The 16429-nt window shown below is 43.8% G+C and overlaps 1 protein-coding gene and 1 non-coding gene across 2 annotated transcripts; one reads left to right on the top strand and one right to left on the bottom strand.

Annotated features, from left to right (window-relative positions):
- The first annotated feature begins 3303 nt into the window (after positions 1-3303).
- On the top strand, positions 3304-10402 carry LOC102688843 (galactose-3-O-sulfotransferase 2-like). Its single transcript, XM_015340324.2, has 4 exons — positions 3304-3537; positions 6358-6465; positions 7149-7407; positions 8491-10402. The coding sequence occupies exons 1-4, from the start codon at positions 3533-3535 to the stop codon at positions 9373-9375; spliced, it is 1257 nt and encodes a 418-aa protein (XP_015195810.1). The 5' UTR covers positions 3304-3532; the 3' UTR covers positions 9376-10402.
- A 504-nt stretch (positions 10403-10906) lies between these two features.
- On the bottom strand, positions 10907-10988 carry trnas-gcu (transfer RNA serine (anticodon GCU)). The gene has a single exon. It is a non-coding gene; the product is annotated as a tRNA-Ser (tRNA).
- Positions 10989-16429: the final 5441 nt, after the last annotated feature.

Here is a 16429-nt window from a genome sequence, read left to right as displayed (position 1 = left end):
TCCTACAGTTTGTTCTACATGTTCCTGTTTTTGTTTTTTCATATTTTGGATCTGTGGTTTCCTCCCCCATCCAAAGCCCTCTCCTGTCTTCTTGTTCGCCAGTTCCTATGTTTGTTCCTGGTTTCCACTGGGGGATTCGTGTTGACCATGCAGGGTGCACTTCTCCTATCTGGAGTTGGGCCAAGAGGAAGTGACCAGGGGATTTGGTGAAGTCCCAGCCCAGTGTGATGGCGTTGGCCAACATCTTCTTCATGTTGCCTGATGAGCAGCGATGAAGAGAACAGTCAGAAGCAGCAGGGGGAGCAGGCAAAGTCTCCACACCAGTGAGAGTGTCGGGGATGAACCAAACCAAATGGCAGTGCCTTTGAAGGGAGGGCGGAGAAGACCAAAGCTTGTTGAAACTGGAGGAGTCTCACTCTTTGAGAGAGCTGACACAACATGTACTGTACATAGGACAAAGCAAAGTGAGCCACTTACCAAACTGGGAAAACGCAAAGTACATGTGTTTGCTATGGTTGCAAATGAGACCCTGAACTACATCAAGGTAAAGGCGGCTGTCTTGAGCAAATGAGATTGGTGCGACCACTTGCCATTTGTGGCTCAGAGTTTTGACTATGCAGCTGGAAGAGCTTCTATCAGAAGTGGGTGCATCCCAAAAAAGCACAAAGGAGGAAATTAGGGAGCTTGGAATTGGGGACATTGTCCCTCTATGGTGCTCGAAGCAGCTGAGCTGGAAGATAACATTGTGACCAAAGACCTACACTCAACCCTGAGGGACAAAGTCACTGAGATTCAGCAACTCGGTGAGGTTTTTTTCCAATAAAGGTGGTGGGTTTGAGACAGCCAAACCCAATTACAGAGCTTGGCATGACAGTGAGGGGTCTCATCCTATATCACAACTGTGATCATGAAAGACAACAGTTTAGAAAAGCAAAGACACCTTTCACTGTCTTCTGTGTGTTGCTTCCAAATGCCCCAGGGAAAAAAGACACTTTGGGAGGCCAATATACACTTCCAAAGAGGAGAATGTTACGGTAGATTTGTTTTTATTAGAGTTTAGTTAAACATATACTTAGAGATGTACTGTAAACAAATGTTATGACATGTTAAGTTCTGTGGAATGCTATTAAGACTACAGTATAACATCTTTGCGTTAAGCAAGACACATGATTTAATCTGTTTTTTTTTTCAGGTAGATTGTATGTTTTGTTCCTTTTTCATTGGAAGCATTAATAAATCTGCAAAGCACTGTAAACTAGGAAAGACTAAAAATGCATTGGGAGCCAAAATCATTTGTTGTTGCCTTTTTAAAGCCCCTCAGTATATATTTATATACAAACAAATGAATTAAAACTACTGTATGCTAATCCAAGACAAAGGTAGCAATAATGGAACATTCATTTTAAGAAAACCAAGCCTTGATCCAAAATTAAACATGCAGTATGCATATCCTGGATTATTGTTGAAATCTTTGTTGATCAAGGGCAAGCACACAGTACGCAAATTGTTTTATAACACTGGCTGTCATCCATGATCCTGGGGTAATAGTCAACCTTTAAAGTGGAAACTGTCTTTCAGAATGTAAAATAACAATGGTAAATATGCTTAGTGAAACCAAATTAATCTTCGCCAATAAAACCAGCTGGCTTTACTGTGAGCGAGAAATACAAGCAACCAAAATCAAATAAAAACAGCAATGCTACACTGCTCCCAGAAACGTTCCTTAAGAAGCATCTTAAATAAATAACGTGTGATCGTCCTGTGTAACTCGAAGGGCAGAAAACCTTCTTTTCGATTTTTCATAAAATATAATTATGTAATAAATATTATATGACGACATACAGTTCGAGAACTGGTTATGAAATCGAGGTTATGAAAACGGTAGCTGACAGAATCAAACAGAGACTGGCCTGGTGATTGGAAGAAAGATATGGATAGCTGCCGTGTGTCCCTGTGAATAGCAGGGACCGCAGCCGCCAGGCTGATGGGAGATTTCCCTTCGGCTCAAGTGGCTGGGTCCCTGGTGAGTGACACTGGAGTCCTGGGTTCGAGTCCCTGACGGTGGGGGGCCGACCTGAGGCGGCAGAGGTAAGGGCATATACCCATGTGAACCCTGGAGTGTTGCAATATGCTTAGCAGTCAGCAAATTGTCTTCTTATAAACCTTAGCTTTTTGATTGATGCACAATTACAATGCAAAAATTACTGCTCAATAGGTGTTCATGAGACCCACCTCCATTCTGTATGACTATAGGAACCAGAACAGCATGGAGACAAACTCAAAGTAGTCTCCAATTATCCAGCCTGTAAGGACTGCGGTTAAAGTTTGTTTTATTTCTGAAACCCTTTTTTTAATGTCCTGTTTTCATTCAGGTAAGGGTCAACTACATGTGCAATACTGCTGTCAGCAGGAAACATCCTTTTCTGTGCTCAACAGCTTTTTAAAAACAGCACTCATGATGTTCAAACCAAATATTTTAAACAGAAGACTGACTTTTCACAGCTTTGCTTTGTGAAACTTATTTTTGGAGGATTTTTTTGTATATGGCACCATTAGATAGGCAATACACTGGGATAGGGGGTGCTCTTCAGTAGCTTTTTTACCACAAAACTCACAATGCTGTAACCAAGCGTATTTCACACTAGGCAGGCCCTCTGACTTTTTACAACCTTGCTTTGATTTGTGAAACTTGAAAACTACTTTGAGTTTGTCTCTTTGCTGTTCTGCTTCCTATAGTCATAGAGTATGCAGGTGGGTCTCCCGAACACCTACTGACCAGTATTTCTTGCATTGTGAACTTATGTACAAAGCAGTCCAGCAATGTTCCAGATAGTACGTAACTGCGCATCAATCAAAAAGCTAAGGTTTCTGAAGAGACAATTAGTTGACTGCTAACTTAATGCAAAGGTCTTTGCGTTTGGTTTGAAGACTTTATGTGTTTCCTTTGCAACGATATTGGCAACAGAATATTTGTGTGTGGACAAAAAAAAGGCGTAAAAACGACAAACGGACGGCTGTAAAACATCCACAGTACACTTTATGCACACTGCAAGTGTTTTCATACCTCTAGGGGGTTTCGTGAAAACGCTATTGAAGTTCCAAAACGAATATCGAACTTCGAGCTAACTTTATTGCGGTGTTCAACCAAGGTATAGACGAAGACGATACCCAACACACAAGAGAACGAGATAGGTCGGAGAATAAGAAGTGGGAGGGACAAGGATGATAGAGGGGGGAAAAGAAAAGTTAAATCTCCTGTGTTGGAACAGACTTTATATTATAATAAATACGCTACTGCACAAGAGAGACTAAAAGGAGGCAGAGAGCATTGGACGAGTACTGAGACCAACTAACACAAACACAGGGGTGCAGGGAGAGACTGTGAGAAGGTCAAATTAAGAGAAAGTCGAGGAGACACACCTGTAGACAAGTTCTTCCACAGAAGGTGGAGCACCGCGGGATGCGCTAGCATTAATCCTCAGTCTGACCTCACCCAGCATCGGCAAACCCGATCGGCACGGCGCGCTGCAGAATGAGGTGAGATCCGTCTAAGGAGAAGAAGCGGATTTTTTTAGAAAGATTCCCTCCGTCCCACCTGTAAAGCCGCCTAAACCCCGCTCTGCTCTGCTGCCCCCGTTATTTATATGTTATTCCTTATTAATCGTTTCAGCACTCCACATTCGTATTGTGAACGAAACCCATTTCTGTAGCGTGTCGAAACATGCTCAGAAACGAATTTTAACTTAATCTATATATAAAAAGTGTTTTTTAATTCCTAAATGCGATTTTAGCTTCACCTTTTTATTAATTAAATAACACAGCAAGTCTGGGCGATTGTTTAAATATCTCTACCAAGTTCTAACGGAAAGACTCGTTCAGTTCGAAATAATTAGGGTGTTCGACACTTACCATGTTTTTTTAGGACATCCATGAGAAAGGAGACACGAATATTATAGTATACATATACACTTTTCTATCCTGCTATAAGTATTTCAATATATAATATTAGAAAAGATTCGACTATCGCATTAAATCAGAGTTATCGCATCAGTTTTGATTCTCCTGTACGGTTGTGCGCTGAAACAAAATTACACACCGCCAAGTATACTGTATGCATTAAGTGAGAGCCTTGTTTTTAAAAACGCTACAACAACACCTCTTAGTAGTTCAAGTAGGTAGCTCCGTCAGCGCGCGTAGGCTGCAAGGAAGTAAATGTTTATTCCCTGCTGAAAAGAGACGAAAAGAAACACCAGAAAAGGGCTCCCCAGTTAGAACGTTGTGATTCCTTTCTTCTCTTTTCAGCGTAGAATCAACCCGTTACCCGTTCCTTTGCAAGATTACCTCTTGCCGTCGACATTTGTTGTATTTTGACGATTAACTGTAACTTGGCCGAACGTTGCTGAAAGTGCAGGTTAGATGTGGAAGGTTTCTTGCTTCTACAGTACTTCAATTTATTGAATAAGTATTTCATATACAGCCAGAATCCGAATACGAACTTTCTGTCTTGCATTACCAAGCCCTGCCAATTAGGGGTTTACTGTATCTTCGATTGCTCGATGTTCGTGCAACGGAATGTTCAATTCGTATCTTGCAATTAATCTTCGATTGCTCGATGTTCGTGCAACGGAATGTTCAATTCGTATCTTGCAGTTAATCTTCGATTGCTCGATGTGCGTGCAATTGAATGTTCAATTCACTGTCGACGGTATCATACCTGGCCCGAGGTTTCATAAGTCTCAGAAAAGGGATCCTGGGGCAGTATGAGACATAAAGCTGTTTTATAAAACGAATGCAATTGTACACATCAAATGCAATTAAAGGAAAATGAAATGAAGTGCAACATGTATACATAAACCCAGTTTTACTCATTATTGAGATACTTATTGCTGCTTGATGCAAAATAATTTTATAGAACTGTGTGTTACTCAAAGCCAATGTCAAGGTCAAGTTTTGAATTAGTCAGCCCTCTGGACAAATACAGAAAGAAACAGTACTGTACATAAGGGTGTGAAACTCTCACTGTGCTAACTTCTCACGCAGGTGAATCTAAATCCTGGTGAGATTAGAGCAGGACTGGAAGGCTCTGATCCTGCAGGACTTGGTATATTCTGTGTTTTGTTCCACCTTAGCTTTTGGTAACAGTGGGTTTAACTCACTGCTTGATTGTATAATTGTAATATTTCTCCAAAGAGGTTTGCAGAGGTCTGATAGAGCCACAGCCCACTAAAGCTCGGCGGGGCTGAGCCTGGCCAATACCTTGATGGGAGACCTCCTGGGAAAGGTTGGTGCTGGAAGAGGTGTTAGTGGGAACAGTATGGAGTGATCATGAAACATCCCAGTGTGTTTCTCTGAAAGAGTAGGGGTGTTACCCACCCTGTGTCCTGGCCAAATTTCCACCCGGCCTTTACCAATTGTGGTAAATCGTGTGATGAGTGTCCTGGTGCACATTGGGAGCTGTCGCATCATCCAGGTGGGGGCTCCACATTGGTGCTGGCGTATTATCATTACCAATGCTTTGAGTGGGAAAGATTTTTTGAGCCTTAAGTGTAAGGATAACTTTTTTATATTTATTTACACAGGTGCTATACAATTCTCTAATTTCTTGTAAATAGCCACACCAGGGACGATTGCCTTAGTTATTGGAAAACTGGAAAAGCTTTTGAAATTTATAGTAGTGGTGATTGGGAAGTCCTAATATGTTTTCTTGTAGAGTCTGAAAAGGCTGGAAAATATACCATCTGGTCATTGCTTCAGGGCCATCTGGAGTTTTTATGCCTGCTGACCCTTGGAACAACCCTGGTTGAGAATAGGGCTACGTCACACCCATATTCTCCACCCTCCAGCACTTGACAGACCCCTGTCGCGCATATTTATTTCACGTTTGCTGTCCCACGAGAAGTCAATCCGTCCATCCAATTTCCAACCGCTTCTTCCAATTTGGGCTCACGGGGGAGCTGGATCCTATCCCAGCAAGCAGCAGGCACATGGTAAGGTACATGCTGAACAAGATACCTGTCATCACAGGGCACACACAGATGCTCACACCAGGGCCACTTTTCCCAGAAGCCAATTAACTTACCAGTACGGGTAAGTTATTAGGCTATGGAGGGAAACCAGCGCACTCAGAGGAAATGCATGCAAACATGGGGAGATCATACAAACTCCACACAGATAGTACCCCAGGTCCAGAATTGAACTCAGGGCCCCAGTGCTGCCCTCTGTGAGAAGTACCTCTTATTAATAGAACTTTGCTCTGTGCCATAGGAGGATGAGCCAGTGTGCACGTTATTGCTCTTGTGTCTCCAGGTGGGGTGCCTATGGTGCAGTGAGGTGTGTAATTCTCTCTTCACTTTACAGGATACACTGCCTGACGATGAGGCAACTTGGGCATCAGGGCAAAGTGGTGATATTCATCTTCGCCATCTGGTTTGCCAAACAGCTCAGAGACCTCATTTTCAGTAAGAGGTGATGTCCTCGCCTACAGTTCATATTGTCCCTTGACTGAGAATGTGTGCCAGTTTAATCAGAAAACCTTGACACGCAAACAGCATTAAGAGCCCTATTTCCAAAGGTTTGCAGCTGTGTGGACAAATGCAAAGAAAGTCTAAGATCTAGTCACCAAAGCTGCATCCTCTGTGGTGTTTGCTCCAGTCAATTTGTTCCCCAGTTTGTGAAGATTGTGCAAGTGTCACAGTTTTTGAAGAAAGGTTGATGACCATCTCCCTTAAAAGTGTACTAGGCTTTTATTCCCATGAGCCACATTGATATTGTTGATATAATAATAGTGACCCTAGGAGTCACTTTATTGTGGTATTCAGGAATATGACGTGAGTGTGAGACTGGCACATCAGAGAGGGTTTTCTTAATGAGTTCCGACCAGACTCACCAGGCACATATGAACCTGCATGCTCGCCTGAGTCACTTCTAATGTAACAATTGTAGTCTTGGTCATTAAACCACTCACTGCCTCAGTGTGACACAAGGAACTTTGACACATACAACTCACACTGTAGTGTCTTTGTTTGCATACAGTACATGCTACGGCGTAAAGACATTTCAGGGATTGTGACTTTGATTCTGTGTAACATTCCAGCTCTGAAAAACCCTGCTTTAAATTTATCTTCCTCACCCTTTGTCCTCTCTTGCAGTTGGGAACCCATCAGCGCCCCCTGCAGGCCGCACACCCACGTCATGTTCCTGAAGACCCACAAGACGGCCAGCAGCACGGTGCTCAACATCCTGTGCCGCTTCGGCGAGGAGAGGGGGCTGCGCTTCGCCTTGCCCCTGGGGTACCAGTTCGGCTACCCGTTGCCTTTCAAAGCAAAAATGGTGAAGGGCAACAACGAGTCCAACAGGACACAAGAGTTCAGCATCATGGGACATCACATGCGCTTCAACAAGTCAGAGGTACACAGAGATCTCCAGGTCTTCTTTCAGGGATGATCAGGGTGCTTCAGTCTCGCCTCTCCTCACTGCTCTGTGCTGCTACCGCACCTTCTCTCTCCACCCTTCCTGCAAGAGGCCATGCAATGTGTGCATTCCAAAGGATTTTCACTCATTACCTCACTTTAGATTACCCTCGGCCTTCAGAGAAAAGTGGTCCCTCCCCCATTTCTCCAGGCATTACACCTTGAACGATGGACCAATTTCCTGTTGCTCTATCCATGTGGTGGAATCAATGGAGACAGTGTTCACCATTTGATGGCTTTCTATGAAACTCTAACTGGGTTTAGATCCCAGTCAACAGGCAAGACCTGTGCAAGAATAAAGCATCAAGCTAACACTGTGACACTTGTGTGACCCTCCCTGATTTGGCTGGAGAGTTAGGTGTGAATCTACTTAAATAAGACTGCTGTTGTGATGTTAGTGAAATAGAAAACAAAAGACATTTGCTTCCTAAGCGGCGCGACGTTTCTCTGATAGGGAGTACCTCTCTAACAGACCCTTTTTGAGTCATTTGAAAGCTGTGTTAAAATAGATTTTTTACACAGTAGAGTAGTTAACATTCTTCTTCAAAGTTCAGAGCTTTCCCCTGAACAAGACCCCTACACCTGTTTACTCTGTAGTAGGGTAGGGTGCCTGTTGCCAAGGCCATGTTACTGGAGCAGTAAGGGCAGCTTCCCTCCTTCCCTCCTGTTGTACAGAAGTCGTCCTGTACAATTCCACTGCCTTCACAATGCAGTAACACATCCATTGTGCAGCTCCTGTCTCATTGTAGGTAACTTGATATTATGTGTTCAGGCTAAAGTGCTTCTGGAGGAGGGAAAGGAGAAGGAGGCCCTATATAAGTGTCCACTACCATGTGTTCAAGGGTGGGAATCATGTGTGGTGATGGACATGAAATTATTTGTCAAAAAAATAAAAGAACGGGACCGATCGGTTTCAAATAAACTAAAATCATTCCCAACAGGATTCATTGTACCTGCCATCCCACCACTGTGTCACAGATGCATCTCATCTCTCTCTCCCTCTCCACGCCTGTGCCCACAGGTCGAGAAGGTGATGCCCCCCGACACATTCTACTTCTCCATCCTGCGGGACCCTGCCCTCCTGGCCGAGTCCTCCTACACCTACTACAAGGCAGTAGCTCCAGCCTTCAAGCAAGTTCAGAACCTGTCAGAGTTTATCGACGACCCCTGGCACCACTATGACCCGCGGCTGCGGAACAACCACTACGCCCGAAACCTGCTGTGGTTCGACTTCGGCCTGCCGCATGACGCCAACTTCACCGCTGAGCTGGCGCGGGCCGGGGAGGCGGAGGTGCGCCGCAGCTTCCAGCTGGTGCTGCTGGCCGAGCACTTCGACCAGTCCATGGTGCTGCTGCAGCACGCCCTCTGCTGGCCGCTGGACGCCGTCGTCTCCTTCCGCCTGAATGCCCGGCAGCAGAGGGCGGGCTCAAGTGCCCAGCCGGTGCTGTCCGAGGAGCAGAGGCAGAAGCTCCGCGAGTGGAACGCCCTGGACTGGCACCTCTACCGCGCCTTCAACCAGACCTTCTGGGCCCAGGTGGAGCGTTTCGGCAGGGAGCGCATGGACCGCGAAGTGGGGGCGCTGAGGTCCCGGCGGGAGGAGCTGGCCCAGCTCTGCCTGCAGGACAACGGAGAGATGATACAGGCCAGACATATTAAAGATCAAGCCATCCAGCCCTTCCAAAGTGGACTGGACCCAATCCTTGGCTATAACCTCAGTCCTGGGCTGGACAACGCCACCCGGGACATCTGCCTGAAGATGGTGCGGCCTGAGCTCCAGTACAAAGATATGCTGGATGCCAAGCAGTATGGGTCCCGGAAGCAGCAATATCAGAGAAGTAGCAGCACCCAGCCCTCCCCCAAGCACACAAAGAGGATAAAGGAGACCAGATCACTGGGCAGAAGATGAACCAGACTAAGCAGGAAGATCAAGAGGAAAGCCCATCTGAGTCCATCGCTGTCCTCCCTCCAGTGTGTGACTCAGGATAGTTCAGGACATAGTGACAGTATTGGCTGGTCAGCTCTGACTGTTCTCATTCCCTCTACCCCATGTTAAGGAGATGCAAGACCAGTGAAAAATATTCAAGTAATCACAACAAGAATGCAAACGGACTATAGAGATCACAGTGTTCCATTTGCACTTTCATTAGTGTTATGGATCCTCCTGAAGATTACAAGTCATTGTCCAAGGATCGTGGGTGGAAGAGAAACTAGGATTATTTTCAGCACAGAGGGTGCCACCTGGAGTTTCTTTGTCACCAAGCTTTGATGTCCACAAAAGTACCTTGCATGTTCTGACCAAGAGGGTGATGGATTGTGGGTCTTCAGTTTCTTACACCAAGTAGTAGATTTTGCTTTTAAATAATAAAAGCTGGGTGGTGAGGTGTGATGCAACCAGCATGTTCATGAGTTCTTTCTCAGGCTCATGTTCTGAAGATTTTTGTGGCGAACTCTGGTTTGTCCACTTCAATTTTGGTCTTTGCTTCACAGACAAGCTCCACTCCCCTGAGCTTGATAGTTTTTCTGTGGGGGCTGGGCAGGACTTGGGGGTATGTGGGATCTCATTTTTGGAGTTCTGGGGATTTCCCTTGCATTCAGCTTTTCTGGCTTTTCTACCTTGTGTCATTTTTGGGGGTTTGTGAAATATTTTTCAGGAGGAAGGACAGGAGGCATCAAATCTGTGATTTATTGAGTTAAGTGGACTGTGTTACTCAGGGGCAGCACTGGTAAGAAAAAATCACCACAAAAATATAGTCTTAACATAAATCCTATATTTTCCACAGATTTTAGGAATCCTTGTTTTTTCCCATATTTAAAATTATTTTGATAACATGGGCATATACTTGCCGATATAGTATATATATATCTAAAATATTTAACAAATAATTAATCCATTTAAGTCTGAAGACACCTGAAAAAGACTCTGCAGCCGAAATGTTGTATTTCTTTTCTTCTCTTTTCAGCATGGAATAAACCTTTACTTGTTCCTTTGGTCTAGATAGTGTTTGTTTCCCCTAAGGACGTCTCAGGCAAAAGGTGGCCAATGAAGAGGCCTACGCTTTGTTCAAATTTAGACAGGACACTGTGGTTAACACCCAACTCCTTTTACAAACATCGACCTGGGATCCTTAACGGACCAATAATCAGGACCTCAGTTTAACATTTTAACCATAGGAGAGTACCTATATACACTATACTGGGGAATTGGTTTATACATTCTTGTCTTGTCCACAAATATACTCTAGTACACCACTGCCAAGATTCTGAATACTGATAAAATCTGCTACTGTCCCAGCTGTTACTGGAGAGGATCTATAAATTAACATAGTTTTAAAAAAGAGTTAAAGGCTTTTAATGATTCACCTTAAAATTTCAAAGCAGTGATTTAGGGAATTGATTTTTAATTCAGAGGTTTAATTTCACAAAACACCACGGTCATCCGACGAGGATGGGATTCGAACCCACGCGTGCAGAGCACAATGGATTAGCAGTCCATCGCCTTAACCACTCGGCCACCTCGTCTGCCGATGCCGCTTCCTGCACGTTTTCATCCAGGTAGTCTTTACACATGTCAGAATTCACCGCACGGCTCCAGACACAGGGGCTGTGTTTGAATGCACCTGTCTATTGTCAGAGAGCCGCTTAACCGCTTTTCCACGGGTGAACCAAGAGTCTTTGGTTTATGAAGTCTCCTTTCGACCAGTAAAAACAGGTGGGTGAGTGAATGAGGCCCATATATGCCGGTGATCAAGTCTCGGTGTTACAGAATGTATTGTGTTTTATATTCTTACGTATTGAGCTCCTTTGGCGAGTTATTCGTTTCCCACGGGTCATTTTAACTACCCTGCGTTCAAAAAAACGATAGGAAACGCTCAATTTGGTCTGTCGGTTATTTCTTTGTTCATTCTGGGCACTTGGTAATAACAGTTTATCCTTCGTCAGGAAAAACAAAACAAAAGTGTTCATTTTCTCAACAAAAGCAATTTATCGAAAACATATGTATTTTTTTTTTACTTATAAGTCGTGATAAAGAAATGACTATTCTTTATACTGCTACAATCCATGTCCTTCCCTAACTTGCGGAGCTGTGGTGAAAACGTTACATTGACTATTGAAACACACGCTGGAGAGTTTGTACGGTCCTATACATGTACAACGTTATGTTAATAATTCAATGGAGGGTTTCATGCCCTGATTAGATCCATTAAGGTCTTAACACCAGCGTCTAAAAGTCCAGGGAGTATTCTTATGTTCAAAAGTACTAACCAAGACTTGAAAATACGATCATAATAATTGCTTACACTTATATAGCGCTTTTCTGGACACTCCACTCAAAGCGCTTTACAGGTAATGGGGATCCCCTCCACCACCACCAATGTGAAGCATCCACCTGGATGATGCGACAGCAGCCATAGTGCGCCAGAACGCTCCCCACACACCAGCTATCAGTGGGGAGGAGAGCAGAGTAATGAAGCCAATTCATAGATGGGGATTATTAGGAGACCATGATTGGCAAAGACCAATGGGAACTTTGGCCAGGATGCCGGGGTTACCCCCCTACTCTCTTCGAGAAACGCCCTGGGATTTTTAATGACCACAGAGAATCAGGACCTCGGTTTTACATCTCATCCGAAGTACGGCAAAGATGTTCTTCCCTTTACTATTTCCCAGTGCTGGATTCTGTCGTCAGTGGAACGTTCTTCGGTGTCTCTAGAATAAAGTTTTGCCAGGTTCTGGCTTGTTTAAAACCAAATTTAAATTTATACCACATTGCAAACGGTGCACACATTGACGTACAGTAGGCGGCTCCGTGCCGAAGAGTCATTTCTCTCTTTTCTCACTAGATGTCGTTGTCCGGTTAAACATAGAGCGGTTTCCTCCAAATTCCGCTGCCGTGCGGAGTTTTCTTGGCCTCGCACCGTTCAACTCTTCGAGACCTGGCTAGGAAGGGGGGGGAGAGACAAATTAGCCGAGCTAAAACATACCTGGACCCGTTTAGCCCTGTAACGAAACTTGTAAGTGCCGCTCGTTTCAACGGATGACAACATAAGGGCCTAAAAAAGCCGACTAGGAGTATAAGTCAAGTAGAATAAAACCTACATTTCCTATTATCCCTGTCACCGGGTCTCGGCCACATCTCCCTCGCAGTAATAACTCTTCGTAAAAAAAAAAAGTATTTTCCAAAATCAGTGCAATATTGTCTTTAAACTCCTTTCCATTCATCTGCGATTCTGTTCACTGAGCTTGAAATGGCCGCTGGTAGAGACGATAGATAAGACGTGATTGATCCCGAAGTGAAAATGAGGTGTTACAGCAGCCCAGCCCGAGACAAGTAAAGCAATACAAAATAAATATATAGAGTTAGGTGTGTGCAAAATATGCTCATAGTCACTGTAAAACAATAAAATATGTGCAAAATGTGCACAGGTATATACAGATTGAAAGTACCACAGTATAAACAGTATATTAATGCAGTGTCCAAGAAGTGCAACATGCTGTCCATACTGTAGATGAGCTGATGAAGAGCTAGCAGTCCTAGCCTAGGGCAGTGGTATACACCCTGACAGCCGCTGGGAGGAAGGACCTGCAGAAATATTCCCTTGAACAGGGTAGCAGGAGCAGTCTGTTGCTAAAAGTGCTCCAACGGGATCACTGTGTGGTATGGCAACACCTCTTCGCGAGAAAGAAAGGCACTGCAGAGAATGGTCAATGTGGCCCAGAAGATCATCAGCTGCGGTCTCACCGAGATTAAACAGCTCTATGAGGACCGCTGCCGTGGTAGAATTCTGGCCATCACAGAGGACAGTCACCGACCCGGGCATGAGCTCTTCACCCCACTGCCCTCAGGCAAGAGATATAAGAGCATATGGACACTTACCACTAGATTCTTCAACAGCTTCTATCCACAAGCAGTGAGACTGGCGAACACATTTAGCCATCCCCCTCGGACCACACCTACACCATTACTATCTACCTCTTTATGATTTCTTATCTATTGCACATCTCCAGTCATTGTTTACACGTCTGTATTGTTTACATTCAAACTGTCTACATGTTTACTTGCACATTGTCTTTTGTTTGTACATTGTCTTGATGCACTGTTTGCACTTTGTCTTGTTTTTTTACACTTGTTTTACAATCGAGAGACTTTCTGTAAGTAAGAATTCCATTGTATCAGTACCGGTTACATATGGCAATAAAGTTCAAGTTCAAATTCAAGTTCATCTGTTACTGACTCCCGTTAAAATGCTGAAGAGCACAATCAGATTCCCCTCTCAGAAATCCTGTACTGAGTCTGAAGAGTGTGAGTTCCTTCAGGCTGTTCTCATATAGCACATTTCTTTAGCCCTCGTAGGCGTCTTGTGCTCTTCTACGGATTTTTTCCCAATATTCCCTCATCCCTATGTTAAAGTCTGAACTGCAGCAGTGCTCCAGATGTGGACTGACCACTGCCATGTCGTTTCCGAGTACTGTAACTGTCCAGTAACTGAAGCAACATCTCCAGACTCTCCAGCCAAGCTTTGTGTTTGCCTTCTTCCTTGTCTGTGTGTTTTCCCCCCTGATTCCACACACCCCTGGACTGTTTTCCCTCTGCAGGCGTTCCGATTCTCGTACAATTATGGTCACCAATGTTTCTTACTGATGTTCACAATTGGCAGCACTGAGTTCTATTCAGTTTTCCTGAGTTTTAGCCATATCTACGTTCTCACCTTGTCCTGCACAGCTTGGAATCAATCTACATGGTACCAGTTCCCACAGTTCTGAGCTTAGCACTAGACCTGAGCTGCTGATAAGAACCTTGTTTAATGTTTCTGAAGGTTCACGTACACAATGTCATAAGCACAAGTGTTCATATGTATTGTGGCTCCAACAAAAACACTAAAAGACCCATTTAGGAAGCTTTCCTTCTGATCCATCCATGTTGACTGTGCCTAGTCTGGTCTGTTCAAAATATTTCACTCCAGTATTTTAGATGATCCACATTAAATTGACTGGCTTATAATAATAACTTGGTTCAGCTATAAAAATAACTTGGTTTTCCCAGATTTATACATCTGTATTATATTACCAATCTTCCAATCATTTGGAAATTCTCCAGGTTTTATTGCCTGATAAAATACACCTGTAAGTGCTCTATAAATCACTACACTGATGTTTTTAGGAAATCTTGGGTATAAATATATCATCGGAACTTGATAGCCTAGTGTTTTAATCTAATACATACGTTTCTGCTATTTCAATGAAATACTTGTCTACTTGCACATGGCTGATGTCTGACCTCTTCGTGAGTAAAGATATCAGTGAAGTAGTTATTGAATATAATGTCATTTGAATGTTATCTCATGAGCGCCCTCAATAAGCCTTTCATGCACTCTTCTCATAAGTCCACTGTCTAGCCTATCAAAGCAGAGTGAAGTTGCCATAGGGAAGAAAATATTCGTTAGCAAAAAAAGTTAAGTTTTACTAACACCTGAATATTTGAAAACTCATAATATTGTATGTAAAATAAACAATTTCATTAAGCTGCTTTAGATTTAAGTATTCTAGGTACAAATTGTTGACATAAGGCTATTATTTTAACTGCCTATGTTATTTTGACTGATGAATATTTGTTTACCTATGGTGTATTTTGTACATGGAAAGATGGAACACTTAATTGTACCAAGCTTTGAATAAACAAATAGAGGTGTAGCCATGTTTGCCTTATGTAGACTGTGAGCTGTAGTCAATGAGTGATGTCATCCAAGGGTGTCCAAAGATACTTGTTCTAAAAGTGCCCCTCAAATGCTCTCGTACCTTGAGTTCTCACCTGCTCTACATCACAAAAGTGAAGTCCTGGAGGAAGGGTTTAAGGCTTAGTGTGACTCCTGGGACGCAGTATGCACATAGACTGTATCACTTCAAAACAAGTCCCCTGCTATCACTAACTCTGCTTATAGGGGGAGTAGGGGGGGTGGAGTACTTTGACCCTCACGTTCACCTCTGAATACCTGGGCTCTCCAAGTACCTCCAGCAAGGGCTGGAGCTAGTAGGACACGGCTAACTGGAACTCTCATCCCCATGGGCTATGCACAGTATGTCCTGCAATCTCTCTGGCTGCTCTGAAGATTGCCTCCCTCCTCCTCTTGCTACTCTTGGCAAGAGTGCCCACAAGATCTCCACAGGACGCTGACTAGTCCCTTCTGTTCCCTCCCTCCCGTGGACCGGTCAACCGGCTGTTCCTCAGGTCCATGCGTCTGGGATTCAAAGCACACAACCCACTTCGTTCACAGACGTGGTCCCCTTAGATACCTGCATCCACACATTCTGCAAGCCAGCTACTGCAATGGCCCCATCAGGCTTGATGGATTTATCTGTTTCTCTAAACAAACTGATTATTATGGTTTAATGCTGTCAATTGACCAGGAGAGCCAATGTTTGTCCCTGTGCAGCACTATCCAGCAGATTCAATAGGTCTCTTTAAATCGTCATCTCCTTAAGAGAAAGGAGATGCTCCAACCAGTCCAATTAAGCAAATAATGAATTCAATTAGGGCTCAGGTGGAAGAAACGCTGGCGTTGAGCTCCCTTGTTTTGTCCTTTAGCTGCAGATTTCTATCATTCTTATCTAGATGGAGTTGCAAGATGCAAAATGATCAGCTTTTAAAATGTTGCTTTTAGAAGGACAGACCAGATACAAGATCATTGCAAATGGCAACTGAAGTAATGTTGCTGAATCTAATCGCACCACCAATCAGTTTACCTCCTAAGCATCTTGAGGCTCTCCGTAATCATAGTCCCAAAATGAAATGTCCAATTACTGTTTGAAGGCTAAGAACAACTCAGAAATGAGAGAGAAGCTCTCCTTCACAGTGTAGAGAGGACAACTGGAGCTTGTTTTCTGTTGACAATGAACTCGCTAGAGCACACGGGACACAGACATTTGAGAATAAAACACCCTGATTTTGATATGCTCCACCCACA

Source organism: Lepisosteus oculatus, chromosome 3 (genome assembly GCF_040954835.1).
Source record: "Lepisosteus oculatus isolate fLepOcu1 chromosome 3, fLepOcu1.hap2, whole genome shotgun sequence".
NCBI lineage: Eukaryota > Metazoa > Chordata > Actinopteri > Semionotiformes > Lepisosteidae > Lepisosteus > Lepisosteus oculatus.
The sequence above is the reverse complement of the archived record's forward strand: the minus strand, read 5'-3'. Positions and strand labels throughout refer to the sequence as shown.

Bases quoted from the DNA above. Each gene is read 5' to 3' on its own strand.
- LOC102688843 (XM_015340324.2), top strand. The intron at 6,466-7,148 runs GTGATGTCCTCG...CCTCTCTTGCAG, and splicing joins GACCTCATTTTCAGTAAGAG to TTGGGAACCCATCAGCGCCC. The intron at 7,408-8,490 runs GTACACAGAGAT...CTGTGCCCACAG, and splicing joins TGCGCTTCAACAAGTCAGAG to GTCGAGAAGGTGATGCCCCC.